General features: G+C 31.5%; 2 protein-coding genes across 2 annotated transcripts; both read left to right on the top strand.

Moving 5' to 3' along the window:
* Positions 1-15,711: 15,711 nt before the first annotated feature.
* Positions 15,712-17,160, top strand: LOC107897580 (uncharacterized). The gene is made up of 2 exons (XM_016823072.2): positions 15,712-15,948; positions 16,129-17,160. The coding sequence occupies exon 2, from the start codon at positions 16,255-16,257 to the stop codon at positions 16,804-16,806; it is 552 nt and encodes a 183-aa protein (XP_016678561.2). The 5' UTR covers positions 15,712-15,948; positions 16,129-16,254; the 3' UTR covers positions 16,807-17,160.
* A 3,020-nt stretch (positions 17,161-20,180) lies between these two features.
* Positions 20,181-21,142, top strand: LOC107897579 (thaumatin-like protein). Its single transcript, XM_016823071.2, has 2 exons — positions 20,181-20,278; positions 20,371-21,142. Exons 1-2 carry the CDS (start codon positions 20,233-20,235, stop codon positions 21,084-21,086), a joined length of 762 nt encoding a protein of 253 aa, XP_016678560.1. The 5' UTR covers positions 20,181-20,232; the 3' UTR covers positions 21,087-21,142.
* The last annotated feature ends 1,563 nt before the right edge of the window (positions 21,143-22,705 follow it).

The following is a 22,705-nucleotide window of genomic DNA, read 5'->3' as shown; positions in this document are numbered from 1 at the left end:
AAATAAATAAATAAATGTTAGTTTATTAATATTTTAATTTGATTTTTAAATGTTATTTTATTATTTTATTATTATTTTATTTAGTATACATAAGGAAAGAAAGATGAAGAGCCATTATCTTTTTCCCATGCACCCAACGTATGAAGAGAAAAGAAAGAAAGATGCACCCAACGTATGAAGAGAAAAGAAAGAAAGAAACTTTCTTTTTTTTTTACAATTTGGTCCTTTCACCAAAAATCCACCATTTTCACTTAGAAATCAAAAGAATTTTCATAGCCATTAAGAGAGAAAGATGAAAAAGAAACTATGAGGAGCCAGAATATCAAGTTAGATTCAAGAAATAGAAGCTGGAGGAGAGTGAAAATCAAGTTAGAGATTGAAATCAATAGAACAAGGTAAGAATATCAAGATTTCAATATATTTTTAAGTGTAATATTATTGAAAAAGCATGGAAATGATGTGAATGTAGAGTTTTCTTATATAAAGTTTTATGTTCTTGATATTTTAGTAAAGGAAAATAAGAGAAAGTGATGAAAAATATTGTAGAGAAAGGAAATAAGGGTGTTATAAACTTGGTAATCAACATTTTGTACTAAAAAAGTTTTGGACAGCAGCAGTGGTTTAATTTTGAAAAATCACCAAATATTTTGGAAATCTAATTAAAGGATGAATAAATATTAAATTAAATTTTATTGAGTCTAGTTTTTCATAGAATTCGTAGAAGAAACGGTGTAAGCAATGGAATTGTAAATTGTGAGATATAATAAATTTAGTAAGACAAGGTCAGAATGATTTCAAATTCCCCTGTTTTGACTTTGGAAAAATCATTAAAAATTTTATAAAAATAATTATGGGCTTAAATTTATATGTTAAAATAATTAATGAGTCTATTTTCAAGAGAAACAACAAGAACATCATCCGAATCCCGTACTAAGAGATAATTATTTTTTAGTAAAGAAAGGTTGAAGTTGTCGAACAGCACAACATGGATAAATTTGAAGATTTTACTGTACTTATTGGCTAAATTATAAATTCTATAAATTTTATTGTAGAAAGATATTTGAGTCTAGTTTCTAAAACAACAAGCAGATCTTGATTTAGAATTTTTTAGCTTAGGATATAAATAATTTAGTGACAATGACTTAAGTGGACAGCTTGATATGAATATATAAGGATATAGTGGAATTATGTACATATCAAGGATGTGGAATGGAGAGGAGTAGAAAAATATATGTGAATATTCAGTTAATATGAGTTTACATTAAAAATGGCTAATTTACATGTTGTAGGCTTAGGGATTAAATTGAATAAAAGAAAAACTTTAGGGGTAATTTTGTAAAAATGTCAAAAATGACCAAATTGCATGAAATGAATTGTTTTATTATTTAAATTAATAAATTGAATGAAATTACCAATTTATATAAATATCGGGTGGAAAATAGAGAAAAATAGAAAATTTCTAAAATACCCCTGAATTATGGTATTTCTGCAATTTAGCTAGGTAAGTTCATATGGTTGTACTTTCATGATTATTTGCTAAATTAGGACTGATATAATGTATTATTTCATAAGTTTGCTATTGAATTATGAATATTGTTAAATTATGGAAATCGGATCAAAAGTTCAAATTGAGCAGAACGTTGAATTGAGTATGACCATTCAGTGATTAGTGATGAATTGACGGATAAGACCATGGCTGGGCCATGGCAATATATGTGTAAGACCATAGCTAGGCTATGGCATCCTGATAATAAGACCATATCTGGGATATGGCACCACAAGTGTAGGACCATGGCGGCAGGGCCCTGGCAATACACGTGTAAGACCATAGTTGGACTATGGCACCATACCAGGAATGAGTAAGACCATAGCTGAAAGACGCTATGGCATCACGATTCAGACGAGTAAGACCATAGCTGAAAGATGCTATGGCATCGCGATTCAGATGTGTAAGACCATAGTTGAAAGATACTATGGCAATATGACGAGAAATGAATAAGACCATGGTTGAAAGATACCATGGCAACATGACAGGAAATGAATAAGACCATGGTTGAAAGATACCATGGCAACATGACAGGAAATGAGTAAGACCATGGTATCTTGACAAGAAATGAATAAGACTGTGGTTGAAAGATACCATGGCAACATGACAGAAAATGGGTAAGACCATAGTTGAAAGACACTATGGCATCATGTCGAAGATAAATAAGACCGTGGATAGGAGACGCTATGACATCTGTTGAACAATTGATATTTAGGTAATATGTATCAGATGACGAATGGTTATATGAAATGGTTGTGTGAAATGTTTACAAGAACTGGTCATATGAAAATATATGTACAAAATAGTTGTATGAAATAATTATGAAGATAGATAAACGAAATAAGTATAAGTACATGGAATATAATTTATGTTAAGTTTGATATAAACTATTACCGGAATAAATATACATAAAATATATGGAAATGATGGAGCATGAAATATTGATATAATGAAATGAATGATATATGCTTATGAAGAAATGGTTAGAGCATGATATGTTTCATGACATGTACATATATGATTATCTTTGATATGTTGATACAAGGAAATTATGTAAGTTGAGACTATTATTAAACTCAAGTGCGATATGTCGAGAAAATAGATATATCAATGTTGAATTTATATGAGATATGTGCAAGTATACTAACAATGTTGCTGTTTGATGCTTATACAAGTGCCAAACTGTTGATTGAATGGTAATATATTTATTTATATGATGCATTGAATCGGTAAGTATTTAAATTTTTTTAGGTGATCTGCAAATTCTAGTAATGCTCTGAAACCCTGTTTCGATAATGGATATAGGTTATGAAGATAGATAAACGAAATAAGTATAAGTACATGGAATATAATTTATGTTAAGTTTGATATAAACTATTACCGGAATAAATATACATAAAATATATGGAAATGATGGAGCATGAAATATTGATATAATGAAATGAATGATTTATGCTTATGAAGAAATGGTTAGAGCATGATATGTTTCATGACATGTACATATATGATTATCTTTGATATGTTGATACAAGGAAATTATGTAAGTTGAGACTATTATTAAACTCAAGTGCGATATGTCGAGAAAATAGATATATCAATGTTGAATTTATATGAGATATGTGCAAGTATACTAACAATGTTGCTGTTTGATGCTTATATAAGTGCCAAACTGTTGATTGAATGGTAATATATTTATTTATATGATGCATTGAATCGGTAAGTATTTAAATTTTTTTAGGTGATCTGCAAATTCTAGTAATGCTCTGAAACCCTGTTTCGACAATGGATACAGGTTAGGGGTGTTACAATACATTACTAACAACTCATACACAATTTCATCAGACTAAAGTAGGGCCTTTAACAATTGGGCTTTTTAAGTGTTCACATACCTTGCTTGGCACATCACTTAATTGCACTTAGGGCACTTAGCCAAGCCAAAACTAGCAAGCAAATTAGCCGTTTAAATACATATTGTATGATTTCCAAACTAATTAGACATAGGGGGATAGACCCACACTTGTTAAACGTAAATACGAAGAACTAACTTAAATCCGCAACTCCTAGGGCTTTGATTCGATTAGAACTCAATTAGATGTGTACACAATAGAGATCATTAATAAAAAATCAACCCCCTATTACCCATATAGGGTTTGGCCAAACCATTGGTATTAACCAAAATTTCATATTTGAATTAGAAAGTTAACACTTACCCTATCACGCTTACAACAGAGTTGCAAATAGTTCATCGAAGTTACTGCTAATCCGAATAGTTTGGATCTAGACCTTGAATCAGTTAAATACAAAAGGAATAAAACATGTGAGATTCAGCTATTCCATGAACCATTTGGCCATAATAGAATATAAAACGTAGAGAAAACTACTTAGATCTAAATGAACTAACCAAAAAATCATGCACTTACACTACTTGCTCAGATCCAACGATAGAAAAACAACAAAAGGTAGGGGAAAAGGTTTTAAAATACGGAGACAGCAAGGACGATGGCTTGTTGGGATAGTGACAATGGAGGGAAAAAGGGCCGTAGAGGGGCAGCAATGACAGTTAAAAAACAGTAAGTTCTGGCTTTTAGGAAAAAGAAAGATGATTAGAAAAATAAAATCAAATGTGTAACACCCCTAACTCGTATTCATCGCCGAAATAGGGTTTTGGAGTGTTACCGGAACATTCAAAACATTTTTTGATTTATTCATGCAAGTTACTATTTATTTATCGAGATCATTTATAATGTCCCTTGATTGGGCTCTCGAGGCCCAATACGAGTATTAGACTCGAGTCGGGACTTAATCAAGACCTCTAAGAATTTTTCGCGAAATTACAATTTTTTTTCCAATGTGCAGGGCTCACACACCAGTGTGGTCCAAGGGACACGCCTAAGTGACCCTGGAGTCACGCCCATGCTAGAGGTCGTATTCGACCCCGTGTAACTCTATGACTTGCACACACGGCCATGCCACACACTCGTGTGCTAGGCCGTGTTGTTAATTAATTCAATTCAAATTAGGTGCAGGATTCACACGGCCAGGACACACGCCTGTGTTCCAGGCCGTGTGGCACACACGGCTGAGACACACTCTCGTGTCTCTACCCGTATGCCCAATTCTGAGCATTCTGTTTCTCAAAATTAAGGTGCAGGGGACACACGGCCTAGCCACATGCCCGTGTTATCAGGTCGTGTGTCACACACGGTCTAGACACATGTCCGTGTGGACAAAATAAAGCCATTCCTAGCTTCATTTCTCACCCCAAACTTTGCCATAATCCTACACCACATCTTGCATTTATAACCCAACAAATCCAAGCATTTTATTTAAGTTAATTCTATCATTTGACATGATATATCATTACATACAATTACTAACCATTTCAGGCATTCTAATTAAGCATATTCTATTCATCATCATGACATAACTTTTTATGCATACATGTTTACAATCTTACATTGGTTATATTCTCATGTTAGATATAATTTGACCGACTACTTAACATTTATATGGCTAACATAATATGACATTACAAGTATATCAAAACAATCATTACTAACCATTCCAATGGCTAGATTACAAGCATCGTTTACGTTTACATGCCAATATGGCCAACATATCCTATACATGCCATTGCAATTGCAATTGAATTACCATACTATACCGATGTGGGCCGATGGACAGTGTGAGTGATCTTCGCCAAGCTTCCAATCCAACGAGCTTCTAATTTACTCTAAAATAGGGGAAATAAAATGGAGTAAGCATAAAAAAGCTTAGTAAGTTTGTATACCATGGTACATAATTTACCATTCATTCTATTATGAGGTAACTATGTAAGGCATAATCATTGCCCTCGTTAGTCATATATTTCATATTAACATTAAAACATATAAGGGCTCAACAACAACCAAGTTTTCAAGCACATATGCTTGCCACATCATGTATTCATTCAACAAGCATAATTCATCTCATTATTTCGAGTATGATTTCATAATAATCCATTTCGAGTTCAGATCATTTCATGTCAACTTGTTTTAAATTCATTTTTGCCCTTGTCAGAACTTTACTCGTTGAATTTATTCGAAATATCGATGGATACATAGGTAGCACACCCAAGGTGTACAAATCAGAATTCGTCAATTTGTGTCCAATTGTACCCATAAGGTAATATTTCATAGAGTACACTCTCGAGCTACACATGTATACAACAGGATTACCAGTCCAGGCTAAATCTTTTTTACATCATATATTCTAAAGAGCTTGATCTGGATTACCCGTTCGAGCTAAATCTAATCCATAATATATGCTCGAGAGGACTTATATCTAGAGGTGATCATTGGCCGGGCTAGGCCCAGATAAAATTTTAGGCCTGTCTACTAGGCTTGGGTCTGGCCCAGTCCGAAATATGGGCCTAAAAATTTGTCCAAGCCCGGCCCGAAATAAAATTGCTAAGCCCGAGCCCAGCCCGACCCGGCCCGACCCATATTAAAATTTTTTTTTCTTATTTCATTAAATAAAAATTTTAAAAATATAATAAATCAAATATATTTAAAAACATAAAAACAAATATTAAAACAAATAAAAATGATACTAAAACAATTCTTAAAACAATACACAAATTGATAATATAATAAAAAATGGTTATATTAAAATTTTAAAATGATTAAAAATAAAATAAAAAATATATTAATATATAATTCGGGCCAAACCTGGGCCAAAAAATCTTACCCGAGGCCCGGCCCATTTTCTAAACGGGCCTCTTTTTTTACCCAAGCCCATTTTTCGGGCCTATATTTTTACCCAAACCTTCCCATTTTTCGGGCCGCCCAGCCCATGATCAGCTCTACTTATATCAAAATTACCCACTCGGGCTAAATCCTATCCACAACAAATGCAGGACCTCTTTCGTTTCGGAAAATCACATATCCGTCGATTTTCCATTTATTCAACCGGGGTTTAAACACTTTTCAAGCATTATCGGGTATTTGATTATTTCATTCTTTCGTAACATTTATGTAATTCGAGTCAAGCATACAAGTAACATTCTATTCATTTTCCATTTTATCGGGCATTTATCGAGTAGGTGATCATTTTACATATTTATGACATTAATAAATTCACAAACACAACATTTAAATCAAGCATAAAAACATATACAATTTAGTTACACGAACTTACCTCGACAAAGATTAGTGTACGTAAAATCTACTAATCCGACATTTTCCTCATTCCTTGTTCTAACTCCAAATTTGGTTTATCTGGATCTATACGAGTAAATTTAACATCAATTTATCATATTTTACATTCATATGGACTAAATATTCATCCTAGGCAAAATTACTATTTTGCCCCTAACTTTCCATAAATTCCATTTTCGTCCCTAGGCTTGGAAAATGAAACTTATGCAAATTACTCACTATTCCAAGCCTAAACAAAGCCCCATTACAATTTTTCCAGAACATGTATTCATAAAATCTCAAAATTTTTCATCAAATTTTACAACTTTTCATTTTAGTCCCTAAATCATGTTTTCATGAAAAATCACTTTGTAAAAGTTGTTTATCTATCAATAATCTTTTATTTTCTACCATAAATTTCTAGTTTCCAGCATAATACATCCATGACCCATTTCATACCTTGATAAATTTTCAAATGAATCCCTAAAATAGAGAAATTAAGCTATCCCGGTTTCAAAAATACCAAAATTACTAAAAACGGGATAAGAGAACTTACCCAAATAGGCCTTGAAAGCTTCTTTTCTCTCTCTTAGGGTTTCCATGTATTTTTAAGGTTGAAGATGACAAAATAAGACGATATAATTCTTTTCATCTTTTTAATTAATTAATATTTTGGTATATCAAATTTAGTCCCTTATCTTTTTCTATAATTCCATGGATAAGTCACCATAAAAATCTACATGCTTTTTATTAATGGCCTAATTTACATATAAAGGCCTTAATTTTTGAATTCCATAGCTATTTGATCCTTCTAGCTACTAGAATCTAACTTTTGCATTTTATGTGATTTAGTCCTTCTCGTAATTAGGCACTAAATCGATAAAATTTTCATTTCAAAATTTTCACACGATATTTCTAGTATAATATGAATCATATAATAAAATAAAAATAAATTTTATTTTTCGGCTCGGATTTGTGGTCTCGAGACCACTGTTCCTTTTTTACCGAAATTGGGCTATTACAAAATGGGAGGAGAAGGTGAACAATGGGCAGCACAATAGTGAATAATGGTGGTGGTGATACAATGTAGGAGGAGGGAAAAGAAGAAAGAAAAGAAAATTGAGAAAAGAGAAGGATAATGAGGAGGGGACGACAAAAGGAAATTAAGAGAGAGAAAAGGAAAAAAAACCTCAGCAAAATTTAGTTTAATCTTTTTAAAAAAAGAAAAACTGATAGCCTTAGATAATTTAGATAATTTTTTTTTGGAATATTCAAGTTAATTAGATTTTTCTGTGTTTGAGTCATACTAAAATTTGACAACTTGCTAGGGTGGGCGACACAGGCTTAAAAGAAAATAAGAATTTGCGAGTAAAAGAACTCAAGTCTCAAGGAAAATTACTCTAGTTTTTAATTACTAGGTCAATTACTTACTCATGATATAATTTACAATTTTATCAATAAGAAATTCAAGATGTGACACTGCTTAACTATAGTTACATCGGGTGATATTCAATATATTATAAATGGAACTTAATGATAAATTGGAAATAAAATGGTGAGATGAAATGGAAATTATTGATGCTTCATATGTGGATGGTTACATGATTCCGTTAAAGTCTCAATATTGCTTATGATTCGAAAATATGAGTAAAAGGTTTATTTGTCAATGTTTTTATATACCTAGTTATGTCATAATATGCCAAAGGATAACTAAGTTTAATGTTAATTTGATTGGTTTAATCGCTTTAAATATTCAAGGTATGTTAAATTCCATTTTGAACTTACTAAGCATTTTATATGCTTACCCGTTTATTTTCCCTCTTCCTTGTAGATCGCCACATTGCGAAATACATCAAGTTGGATCATCTTGAAGCTTATACTATCGTATCACCAAATTGGTAATATTTTTCGATTATATTGAGTCTTAATTGTGGCATGTATAATTGTAACACCCCTAACCCGAATCTGTCACCGGAATAAGATTACGAAGTATTATCGGAGTTTACAAATTAATTATCAGACATTTTATTTCATCTAGCATTCATATTAGAAACCAATCAAAATTATACATATTGTCCTTAAACGAGCCCTTGATGCCCAAATACGCATTAGAAACAAATAGGGACTAAGTCGAAAAGTCAGAAAATTTTTTAGAAATATTTAAAATTTTCAACATTCCAGGGGTCACACGATTGTGTGACTCACACGGTCTGGAGACACGCCTGTATCTTAGGCCGTGTGGGCATTCGAAATAGGGAGACACGGCTGTGTCTCAACCCGTGTCCGTTCCCTTGTGAGTATACTGACTTGGCTCAAACGGCCAAGTCATGCACCCGTGTGCTAGGCCGTGTGAGTATTCTATTTTGTGCAAATTTAAAATACAAGGGACACGCGGCCGTGTCACCTGGGCGTGTGTCACGCACACCCATGTGGATGAAAATAGGCCATTTTATAAGCCATATTTCTCACCCAATTTTGTGTCAATCTACAATCAACATTATACATATCATAATACATATCATTCTCTTACCATTTCTTCATAAACATATATCATCCATGATAACTCCCAAAATTTTACCATTCAAAGAACGACTTACTGATTTGAGTATATAGTTAACAAAAGCCCTAAGGCTGAATAGAAGCTTATGAGAGCTAAACAGAAACCTATAAGGGTTGAACAGGAGCTCATAAGAGCTAAACGGAAGCTCATATGAGTTGAAACAGAAGCTCATAAGAGTTGGACGAAAACTCATAAGAGTTGAACAAAAGCTCAGAAGAGCTGAACAAAAACTCATAAGAGTTGAACAGAAGCTCAATACAGCTAAACGGAAACTCATATGAGTTAAATAGAAGCTCGTGAGAGCTAAACGGAAAGTAAACACGAAAGTTCACAACAAATGCTGAACCTCGATTTACTTGGGTAATTTGCTGTCATTTTCCTCTAATGTTGTCAATTTGCCGAATGTCGAATGTACCCAAATCTCGCTTTCCATTTAATCCGGATATTCAATTCAAATTTATAAGTTTAACAATATTTCATTTTCAACAATAAAAGAAATACATAATATCATTCATCAATTCAATACAAATATTAAAGTTTAACCGTACGAACTTATCTGGTTAAATTGCAGAAATACCAATATTCATGGGTATTTTGGAAATTTTCCATTTTCCTCCATTTTCCACTCGACGTTGATCGATTGGGTTTTAAAGCTTGGCCAAGCTCTATTTTCATGGAAGATTTCAGGTGTAATTTTGGGGAAGAAGATGATAACCACACCTTTTTCCTTATGTTTTTATTTTAATTTAATTTAATCCATCAAATTACCATATTACCTTTAATTAATAATTAATTTAAAACACCAAATTTATGTCCATTTTTGTCCATCACATAAATATATGCCATAATTACTATCCAAGGAAGGTTTAATTTCACAATTGGTCTTTCAATTTAATTAAATTCTAACTAAATAAACTTATTTACAATTTAATCCCAAACTTATTAGGACTAAAAGAACAAGTAATCCAAAAGCTAGTGGAATCAATCAAAACACCATTGCTTGGAAACTTTAACCACGGTTTAATTACCATTTAAGTCTCTTTTCCTTTTTCAATTACCCACTTAATCAAATAGTGATTAAATTTTACATCTTTTATAATTTAGTCATTTTTAACTAATTAACTATCGAAATGTTAAAATTTTTCAACTAAAATTTAATACCACCTTCATGCCACTCCGTAAATATTTATAAAAATATTTTAGGGCTCGGATTATAGAAACGAGGTCCTGATACCTCACTTCCTAAAACCACTTGACCTAGGATTTTACCACTCGAACCTAATAATTCATTATAAAACATAAATTACCCATTCAAAAATCTTTTTAAAATCATATTTGACTCGTAACTATTAAATAATAAAATTTACGAGCTTACTTGCCAGATTTGGTGGCCTTGAACCACTGTTTCTGATACCATTGAAAAATCAAGCTGTTACAATAATTATAGGGAGCATTGAGGTTAGTTTAATGTATATAAGTGTTCTAATAAATAGTAGCTTTGAGTTTAATGTATATAAGTGTCCTAATAAATAGTAGCTTTGAACGTTGGATAGAGTATGAAACTTACCTAATTTCTGATTGTGGTAATAGTTGATGCTTAGATGAAATGATATATTTGTTATTGTACCTGGAATGAAAATTGGTGTATGATTAGTTTGATTTACTTATAAGGTCATAAAGGTTTTGTTAGCTATTTAGTACATGTTAACAAAGATTGAATTTGGTTTACATAGGTGAATGGAATTTGGGATCAAATGTGATTTATTTTTTATTGTTGAGGCTCATATTTAATATCTATAAGCTATATTTGTGTATTTGCTATTGAGTGTGTGTAATGAAAGAAAAATGACCAGTTTCCATTAGGTATTTCTTATTTAAAGATAGATAATTGCATAATTTAGATATTAAGTGCCAATGCCCCTTTGAAATTGTTAAGTTTACATGATGTACAAATAGTGAATATTTTGATAAGAACTTGAATATAGATACTTGGTTTGTTTGACATATTTTTAATATGTTTTGAATCAGGTCAATCTATTGTTTATTGCATATTTAGTATGGTTTGATTGAAAGGCTTGAAATATGTATCAAATGGTTCATTTTTACCAAAAATAGAATTCATGTCTAGATGAGCAACCTTTTTTGTTGCAAATCCGACCGACAGTGAGTCACGCCACATCGTCGAGTAGCCTAAGGTCACGATGTGACAAACAATTAGGTGATGACATGACATGGAGGAGGCAACGTCACAACATCGGTCCTCAATTTTTAAAACTTTTCAATTTGATCATATTTCGTGCTCGAGTCGATAAAAGAGTTTTCGTAAGCTCGATTGAGACTTGGTATTGATTGTTTAACATAGTTCAAATGTATTTGACAAGTAATTTCATGAATGAATGTTTATTTACCATGAATTTTTTAGTTGTTGCTCTGGCGATGATTATAGCATTGTCAAATCGCCAAAAGGCTCAAAACAAGTTGGATGTAAATGAGTTTTTTTACAGCCAAATTGTGATTCGAATGACAATATCGAATGATATAAAGCTAGATTTGTTGCCAAAGGATATACTCAATGATGGGTGTCTAATCTATCAAAAATAAATTTCTACACCTGAATCGAAAATAAATTAAATTTGCAATTTAAAGAGTAGGGCCGATCCCATTGAGGCTGGACTGATTAATTTTACAATTTCTTATGGCCAAGATTAAACAAAAATGTGAAATTAAAGAAAATGGGGATTAAATCTAAAATAAATAATAGAAATTAAATAAAAGTAAAAAAATTAAATATAAATAAAACAAATAAATGAAAACTCTAGCCTTAGACGCGATTTTGGCTTTGGCTTCAGACTGATCCCAAATAATGGATTTTCTCCTCTGATTGATAAGTTGGTTATAGAGATCGTGGAACTATCTCAAACCTCTTAATTCTTTTGTAGTGATTAACTAACTGTAGGAACAACTCGATAGCTAACCCTTACCAAGTGAATAACCTTGAAATCTACTTCTATGATTTAATTCCTTAGCAGCCTTACAAACTAGAAGAATCCAACTTAAATCAACAGCTTCAACTACACAAGTTATTTAAACTTGACCGTTAACTCCCTTGACAGATCCAACCACTCTCTTAATTGGTCATATCAATTTTTTATTTGATGGAATGAATATGAAAATTAATAATCGTACCAATTCACCAACGGTATGTCATCCAACATTGAAATGAAGGGTACCTTTTCTCGATTTGATGCTTAAATGATGTTATGAGATTGTTGAGTCTCTCTTAAACTAGATAATTCATGAATATTGATGTGAAAAATATTAAGTGAAAACTTGAAGTCTCACAGTTCAAACATTAGATCAATTATCGGCCTAAAACTAGATCAAAACTAAACTAATCATAAATTGAAGAACAAGAAAATAAAAATAAATAAAAGAAAATTTATTAAATAAAAGGGATAAATCTCAAATTTATACATGAACTTCGGTCAAATGTGTAATATTACATATGAACTATGATTTTGTGTAATTTGATACATGAAATTTTGATTTGTTTCGATTTTCGTAAATTACTAAAACAATTATCAATATGATACTATTTTACATTAACATATTGCATACACAAATAATTATATTTATCTAATATGAAAAGAAAGTAATACATTTATTTTTTAAAATGTATATAGTTAAATCAAAATTAAAATTTTATCAATTCATTTGAATCGAAACAAAAATTTCATATGTAATTTTGAGATTTATCCTAAATAAAATAAAAAGAGACAAATTTGGTGGTTGTGTGTTCATTCGCCTCCCCCTTTATCCTCGTGCATATATATAAACCTAAAAAGAATTGTGTTGTTTCATGCATATACTTATAATAATAATAAACCCTAAAATAAAAATAAAAGCTTAAAAATATAAAATAATTTTAATAGAAATAATTTTAAAATAATTTTAAAATTTTCTTCTTGTGTATCAACTCGAATTCTCATGACAAATCTTTTGCGCAATTCGTATATTCATTCATTTCCCAACACATTGGACAATAATTGTATCTACACGTAAAATGATTGATTAAGTACTAAATTAAGTAAAATTTATGTCTAAAATTAATTAAAATAAATAATAATATTTCAATTAAGCACATTATAATTAATAATGATGGTATTGATTTTGAAGAGACTTTCTCATCAATCTCTAAGAAAGACTCCTTCAAAATTATTATAACAATGGTGGCTTGTTATGATTTAGAGTTACACCAAATGGATGTGAAAATAAACTTTTTAATTTGAGATATTGAGGAAGAATTTTATATGAATCAACCTGAAGGTTTTACATTTGGAGAAAAATGTCATATGATGTGTAAACTTAAGAAGTCAATATATGGACTTAAACAAGTTTCACAACAATGGTATATCAATTTTAATGATAACATAAAGAAATCTATTTTTCAAGCAAACATCGTTAATCCGTGTATATATTAAAAGATTAGTGAGAGCAAGTTTATTTTCTTGGTTCTATATATGTATGTTGATGATATTTTGTTTTCTGCAAATGTTTTTGGTATACTGTGTGAGACAAATTTTTTTTCTCTCGAATAACTTTGACATAAAATATATGAAAAAGGCACCTTATATGACGGGAATTGAAATATTTTGTGATAGATCACAAGATTTGTTAGGACTATCTTGGAAAAACTATATCGGAAGAGTTCTAGAGTGATATAATATGTATAATTGTTCAACAAGAATTGTTTCTATGCAAAAGAATGGACAAATTTAATCTCATGTAGAATGGAAAAAAGAATAGAATCAATTTCTTATGATGATGTTGTGGGCAGTTTGAATAAATAATTACAACAAGAACAAAATTATCATTTTGTGCAATTATAGATCAAGGTCTCGAGACTTATCATGTGAGTCTCAAGACATCAATGCCATTATCTCGAGATTACAAACATCGAAGCTTAAGGGTCTAAAATAGGGGAGTTAAATCTTTAGACCTGTCTTAAGACATAAGGGTGCAAGTGACGAGAAATGAACCCTATTGTCTCGAGACATCATAGTTCGAAGCAAATATTTTAAAACAAAGGAGGCATGTCTCGAGACACTACCCTTCACTTCAATGATTTGAGTTAGGATTCATGTCCTAACTCCGTGCTTGACCTAATATGATCATGGATGACTATGTGTGGACTTGTTTGACCTCTGTATGTGCAATTTACTTGTATAACTTGAAATTTTATGAATTATATTACATTTATCGGTTTGATTTAAATGAAAATTAATGATGATATTTTGAGTTACTCTAGCAACAGAATGTGACATTTTACATTCGAATCTTTCTTTTGAGTTAGATGAGAGTGTCACAACAACACTAAGGCTAACAAGACTTGGTAACTTTGGTATCAACAATTGGAGCTGTAAAAGAATAATTTGCTAAGCTATTTCATAACTCTTGTGTATTGACCCATGGCAGTAATTCACCTTTGTATGGCTTGCTTTATGGTTTCCAAGATTTCTATGGGAGTCAAAGGTCTTTTTACAGGTTAAACACTCATATTTGCTTCTCTTTTGAGGAGTGTAATAATCATTCTTGGCATTTCTTCTTAAATCATATTTTGGAAATCCCGTTTTCACACATCTGAATTTATTCAAACACTTCCTAAATGTTGCATTGAAGTCTCTGAATCCATATCTAGACTCCATATTAGGCTTCTTAAACTCAATGTTCTTGAGAAACCCATTGACAAAATCATCTTATTCCACCTTCTTCGGTTCATGTCTAAAATACCCAGAATCAAACTTCTCAGAAGAACAAAATTTAGCAGATTTCTTCAACTTGTTGCCTCTTTGCTTTGTCATCTTCCAAAACCCACCACACTTGGAAACACATTTCATGTTATTCTTAATAGTAATCCCCACATAAATAAGCTATGAAATTTTCCAATTTCGAATTGTTTTCTCTGGAGATTTGAGCGAGAAAGAGAAAGAGAAAGGGATCGACCTCATTTTAGGCCACCAGAGTAGGGTGGCGGCGGCTAGGTTAAATGAGGGACTACGTAAATGGTTAGTGGGTTTGTGAAACCAAAAAGCTATGAGGACTTGTAAAACAAATTTACCTACCCACGTGGAAATCTGAAAATTATGTGAAAAATTCAAAAAGTCACCTCAATTTTCCATTACTCGTTTAACAATAATTAACGGCGGAATAATTTACTGATTAAATCGGAAAAAAATTATAATTAAGTGATGAAAATAGCATCATAATTATTTATAAAAAAATAGAATCATAATCAAGTTACTATTTTTATAGCTTATTCAATTTTATATTAAAAATCTAAAATAAATAAAAACGGAAGCTTTATAGCTTAAGCATTTTTCTTGTTTTCTTTCCTTCCCCTTTTTTTTTTATTTGTGTGTGTGAATCACTGAATTGTGAACTTTTCTGAATCTTAACGATTGGATTGACTAGATTTTTTTTCCTGAAATTGACTGAATTTGCTCTATTTGGTTAATAAATAAATAAAAAAACTCAATTATCTTAATCGAATAATTTTTATTGTTATTCAACTCTTATTGATTTTCAAATTAAAAAAAAAAAATCAAACAAACCTAAATCATCCAAACCATAAAATCCGATTCAGATTCAATCAAATTTCATTACATGTAAGTATTTTAATTTTGAATTTTCAAACCCAATCGAAAATCATCACCCGCACCCTCTGTTTATGCGTTGTCTCTTCCAGAAAACCGTCAAAATCCCTTTTTCTTTTACATTTTTCTTGTAATTTGGTCTTTTCACAAAAATCTAATCTGTGCATCTTTCATTTTCCATGTTCTTTCTAGGGTTTTGAAGTGTTTCCCCTTTCTGGCTCATTTCAATTCTAATTCAAGTTCCAGTTTTCATCATCTGGGTAGTCTGGGATCTCCCTTCCAAATTTGGGTTCCTTTTATTTTTTCATCAAAGATTCGATGTCACAAGGCTTTTCAATTGAGCTTTACTTTGATCCAGCACTCGAAAACCAAGTCTTGAAAGCTTGGAATGTATTGGCTCGTCGCCAAATCAGCACTCAGTTAATTGAAATTGAGTCAAGGCCTCACATTACTCTCTTCTCCAGCCCTTTTCTAGACCCTGCCAAGCTTGAATCTGTTGTCAAGTCTTTTGCTTCAAAACAAGGACCTTTACCTCTATCTTTTACTTCAATTGGGAGTTTCCCAAATGACAAAAATGTTCTTTTTCTTGCACCTGTTCCAACAATGGCCCTCCTACAGTTCCAAGCTCAATTATGTGAGGCAATTAAAAAGGAAGGGATCGAAATTGGTGAAGAGTTTAAAGCTGACTCTTGGATTCCCTTTTGTGCAGTAGCTCAGGATGTGCCAAAAACAAGAATAGCTGAAGCTTTTTGTGTGTTGAGAGAGTCCAAATTGCCTGTTTCTGGATATGCAATGGACATTGGATTGGTGGAGTTTTCACCCGTTCGTGAATATTTCTCATTTGAACTTGGGAATACTGTTGAGGCATGAGATTTTGAGGGCTCATAATGACAGTGTTAGTTCCTTTTGCCTTTTGTTAAAATTCCAAATTCTGTTTTCATAATGTGCTGCTAATTTAGATTTTTTTTATAATTAGTAATGAATGATGGATTCTTAGTTGCAACTTATTATGTTGTTTCTACAGATCAGATTGAAACTTACTTCCTTATCCGATCATTTTCCTACCTTCTATATTTTAGCATTACTTAACTTTATTCAATGGGACTAAATAATGGATTGCCCTCAAAACTTTCATCAGTCTTTTATCCTTGTGCATGTATCTAGTTTACTAGAATAATGGAAATCGTAAAGAATCCCATTAATGTAATGAATTTTTAGTTGTTACTGCTTGCATCTAATCTCTTTTGAATCTAACTTCTTGCATTGATGAGGATATGTTTTACAATGATATGATCGGATTCTATATTGGATGGGATAAAAGCTACTTTAGATTGGTCCTTACCGTTGTCAATCTGCTATCTTGGTTTGGATGTTTGGACTTTGGAAACATCATGTTGATTCCTGTATGTACACACGCACGAACCTCGTTGAATGCACCATATTTTGGATTTTAGAGGTTATAAAGATTAGATTGCAAAGTTTTTTGTATGTGTCCTGCGTGTTGCTTTTGACTTCCTCGAATAAGCAAATGAAAAGTATTTATCCAAATTATTCAGGTTGCGTTTGGGAACTTGGATTTTAGAATTTGGATATGGATTTCAAAAGTAGGGTAAATTGAGTACTAAACTATTCAGAAATATAACTTTATGATAATCTCTCAAATCCATGAAGTTGTTAGATGCTTATTTAGTAATGAATTTGAAATTCTCAAAATATATTCGTATTTGACAACTCCATGTTTTTATACCTTTCGAATATATATTAAGTCAAATAGCAGCTAGTTTTTCCATAATATGCATTTTATTCTTACCATTTACGTAACAATGAAATCCAAATCCCAAGTTTTCAAATCCATGTTCCCAAACGGAGTATTAATTAATCATGTATTATACTTATTGTTCCGTAAACCTACTTATTTTCTTTGTTTCTACATGCATTATAAGAGACTTTATTTTGAGTTCCGATTTTCCATACATTCTGCCTTGACTTATTGGTATATTTGCATTTTATATCTTGGAAGTGTTTGTCAATATAGTCTTATTGATTAATTTCATGCTAAGCAAATTTGATGGCCCTTTCTGCTCATTGGCAATCAAAAAAAGGAATCAATCCTTGTTGGCTTGGGTTGCTAGACAGTTTTTCTCTTTTATTTTGATGTTTAACATTATGAATTGGTGAGTTGATCAGATTGCATCATGTGTACTGCTTTAGAATACAGACCATGTCTATATCACTTCTTTATAAAATCTGTAATTGAGCCGACCTGAGCTCTAGATGTGAGAAGCTTGAGTCAATTTGAAATTCAAGGCTAGAAGCTTGTTTTATGCTCTATTAAGTTTCATTTTTTAAATCTTGAACTCAATTTGTGAAAAAAAAAAATCGAGCTGCTTGAGCTTGTTGATTAAACTTGTTTACCTAATAAATAATGAGTTCGTTTCCATGCTCAATATCAAACTTGATTTTTTTCTCTCAGGCTCCAGTTGGAGATCAAATTGATATTTTTCAATACTAATTAAAAATAATATATATAATTATAATAAAAGTTTGATTAGGTTCATGAGCATTATTAGGATTCTCAAATTTGGCTCTTTTTATGGCTTACGAGCTGACGTAATAGTTCTTTAGTCTATGCATCACCATGTTGCCTGTCAACAACGGTGTCCATGTTGGTAAAGCCCTTTTATTTTGCCAATCAAAGATGATAATGCCTAACTGAAGATAATAACTAGGATCTTCAGCTTATGGAATGCTATGATATTTTCTTATAAATTTTAAAGCATTACATTTTGTCTTGTTCAGTACTTATTAGATTTGGCTTAAAGTGGAGTTTAACTTCTGGTGTAACAGTAGTGTGGCTAGCTATGTACTAGCTTAATTGGATTTGACTGATTATTTGATATTGGTATGCGTTGCTGCCTCAATGCTCAACTTAAAAAATAAAAAAATAAAAAAAATTGGAGGCATTTGGAGCATCATATCCTTGTACCCAAGTACGGATATATGTCAAACATGTATACTTGAAGAAGAAAAATAAAGAGAAGTTTTTCCATGTATTTGGAGACTATTAGATCATCATATCCTCGTAAAAACAGAAAACCTTACAAGAAGTAGCAAAAGGCTCTTCAATAATGTAGCAGTAACAATTTCTACAAAGGTCGAAAACAGTTATTCAATTATTTCATGAGCATGAAGCAGTGATCTATGTTTCAATGAAATGCTCAGCCATCATACTGAAGGTTCCAACCAAAGCTTCAAATTACCATCGAGACTAGAACCCCATTTACATTGCCATCAATGCGTGAAAGTTTCCTTTCTGCTTCATGGGCTCTTAAACCAACGAGGACAAATTGAAGCTATGGACGTCACTGGGACGAGTCGAAACTAGCCCTTTTACAAATCATTAGAATTGAAACAGAGATGGTCTGATTTTGGATCCCATGTCCATCACGCTCACGATCCACAGTTGCGTAATGGTTCTTGACCCAAAAGTGGAATAATGAAACCAAATTTTGAGGAAAAAAAAACTCAAACGTGGGAGTAAAAAATCCAGCGAAGATACAAACAAATGGTTATGGTAAACTAAATTTGAGTAACTCTTTACTCTTACTATGATCAGAGTTTTGTAGCATTTGGGAGAAGTATTATGGTTTTGGTAATTGTATTGAAAATGCTAGAGGTAGGAGCTATTTAAGAAATACAATTTTCTTTTTCAAAATATGATTGGTTGATGCTTGTCACATTTATAAATATATATTTCATATCCGATTTCAGTTTTATCCATCCTACTCTATTTTATACCGACATAATTTGATATTATGTCACATACGATTATTATTCTTCATATTTATTTAATATGACTCACATAATGGTGACCTATTTGTAGACATTTACATGTCTATATATTGAATTTTTTTAAAATTTTATATATTTAAAGGATGATATTTTCATATTCATATCCATTATATGTTAGATACAAGTATTATGCATCATCCATTACCTTTCTGAATGTTGTGAAAATGATGCAAAAATACTCACTTCCAACTGTTAACACTAAATTCAAATGACAAACACAAACAATCTGATTTTTAACAGTTCGTAAATTTTTACAACAAATGTCGACTTCCTTAAAGCTGTTTGATTTTCCTTAAAGACAAGATTGCTTTGTTTGCAAAAATTAAACACATCAAACCTTAAATTGCAATCTAAGCATACCTAAAATTCGTAACTTATGTTTCCATACATATATATATAGTTTGGAAAAACCTTTTGTCTTTCATCTCTACCTGAATTGAAAAAATGAAGTCATTGCAGGTTGCTGCTGTTCTTCTGCTCCTGTTTTCTGGTAATTTTCATACCAATTATTATCTAAAATTTGTTGAATAACTGAAATGGTTTTAGCAATATTAATTCAATGGAAGCGAATAAAATTTGCAGGGCACTCACTAGCACATACGGTAACATTTTATGTACACAATAAGTGCTCCTTTCCTATATGGCCAGCAACGGCCCCCAACACCGGCCATCCAGTGATAGCAAATGGCGGATTCTATCTCCCATCAGGACAGATGCAGCGGTTTGAGGCACCGTGGACGTGGAACGGACGAATTTGGGCAAGGACAGGTTGCAACTTCAACTCGAATTGGCAACCGGCTTGTGAAACCGGTGACTGTGATGGTAGGCTCCAATGCAATGGACTAATAGGAATACCTCCAGCCACATTAGTACAAGTTGCACTTCAAGGTGATAAAGGCAAGCCAAATTTCTACGACGTTAGCCTGGTTGACGGCTACAACCTTCCTGTCTCGGTCACTACACGACCTTTTTCACCCAAATGCACCATCGGAAGCTGCTCAAAGAATCCAAACAACTTTTGCCCTCAAGAAGTTCAAGTTGTTAACAAAAATGGGGAAGTAGTTGCTTGCAAAAGTGCTTGCTTGGCGTTTGATATCGATTCATTTTGTTGCAGAAACGAGTTTGGGACACCTGAAAAATGCAAACCAAGTGTGTATTCAAAGATGTTTAAGGACGCATGCCCTTCTTATTATAGCTATGCCTTTGACATGCCTCCACCATTGGTGAATTGTGCCTCAAAAGACTATGTAATTATTTTCTGTCCTTCAGCTTGGGGGACTGACCAGGATTCTATTTAGAGTTTTTGTAACATTTTCTTCAAATAATACACACTTCTTACCATTTAATTTATAAATCTCACTTCACAGTTTCTTTTCCTTAAACTGCCTGAATTTTTACAGATGGAATGTGAGATTACTTTGTTTAGTTCATTTAATCGAAATATAAGATACGAGTATTTGGTTAATAAGATGTAAGGTTACCCAGAAGCACCATTTTACTCAATTGTCATTGTTATAAAATTTGTTTTTTTTAACAAGTTTACTTCCTTTAATATTTATTATTCTCACTTTTTATAAAATTATGATAAATTATTGCAATTCTTAATTTTTATTACAATTTATATATTAATAAGTAAATATATTATGATGAAATAACTTTGTAAATCATAATTATAATATTTCATAAATAGTGATTGCAACACATTATAGTTATAACCATAATTAATATATTATAAATAATTTATTAAATAAAATATAATGATTATAATTCTAATGCATGATATTTTTTTATTTTTAATTAGTCTTAAACTTTATTTTAAAAAAACTTAAAATGATTATAATAAAAAAAACAAAAGGCAAATTGGTTCAAAATTTTAGACTACACCTATAATCTAAGATTACATAAGGAATGGGCCGTAATGAGATTACACTCTATAATACAAGATGATCGTAATATGAAATTACGGAATGACCGAAATATTAAAATCCAAACACTGTAACCTGATTCTAAAATATAATATTATAATAATTATATTGGAAAAACCAAACCCTTAATAAAAAATATTATCTTCTTTTATATGATCATTTGTGTATATATTTGGTAGTATAATATCAGTCACCTTTAGTATATAGTTAGTTTCTGATGTTTCTTCTGACCAAATATTTTTCACTATATGTATTTGTTTTTGTAAAGGGTTTTGAAGAAGGAAATTTCCAATAAATTATAAAAACGATATTCAAAGAATTGGACGTTTGATCTTCTGTCCATGGTTTTAGATGGGTTGTAAGATGACATCTCACCAATGTAGAGGAGGAGACCTATACTTCAAACACATTACACATTACACATTACACATTACACATTACACATTACACATTCATTTTGAATATAAAAACTATTGAATATATCGAGGAAATAAATTAACTAATAAAAAGGACATACAAGCATAATTAATTCCAAACTAAATAAATGATTAAGTAGTATTTAATATAAAATTTTAGCATAACAACACTAAGTTGTAGTTTATAAGTGAATGTTTGTTTTTTTCAAAAAAATATTCTGAATTCAAATTATAATTGTAAAAAGTAAAATAAGATAATTCTTACACTAATAAAATATATAACTGATCCTATACGATTTGTTTCTATAGTTTGTTTGCAAGCAATGGTTGTTTACTAATCTTGAGCGCATGCGATGAGGATTGGTCAAAATCATCTTGTTCAATATGTTATTATAATATAAAAGATATCTTGCATGTCCCTAGAAATTGTCTGGCCACTAAAGATGTTTGGTTGAATTTTGTGCCTAAAAGTCGCCAACCTCAGTTCTTCTCAAAAAATCTCTTAAAGTGAGTTGGGACAAATTTGGGAAATTGTGAGTGGGTGCCAAGGATTGAGATTCCTTGGACTACTCTCTT

This window comes from Gossypium hirsutum, chromosome A10 (assembly GCF_007990345.1).
Source record: "Gossypium hirsutum isolate 1008001.06 chromosome A10, Gossypium_hirsutum_v2.1, whole genome shotgun sequence".
Taxonomy (NCBI): Eukaryota; Viridiplantae; Streptophyta; class Magnoliopsida; order Malvales; family Malvaceae; genus Gossypium; species Gossypium hirsutum.
Note: the sequence above shows the minus strand (reverse complement) of the source record. Positions and strands in the feature narration are given on the sequence as shown.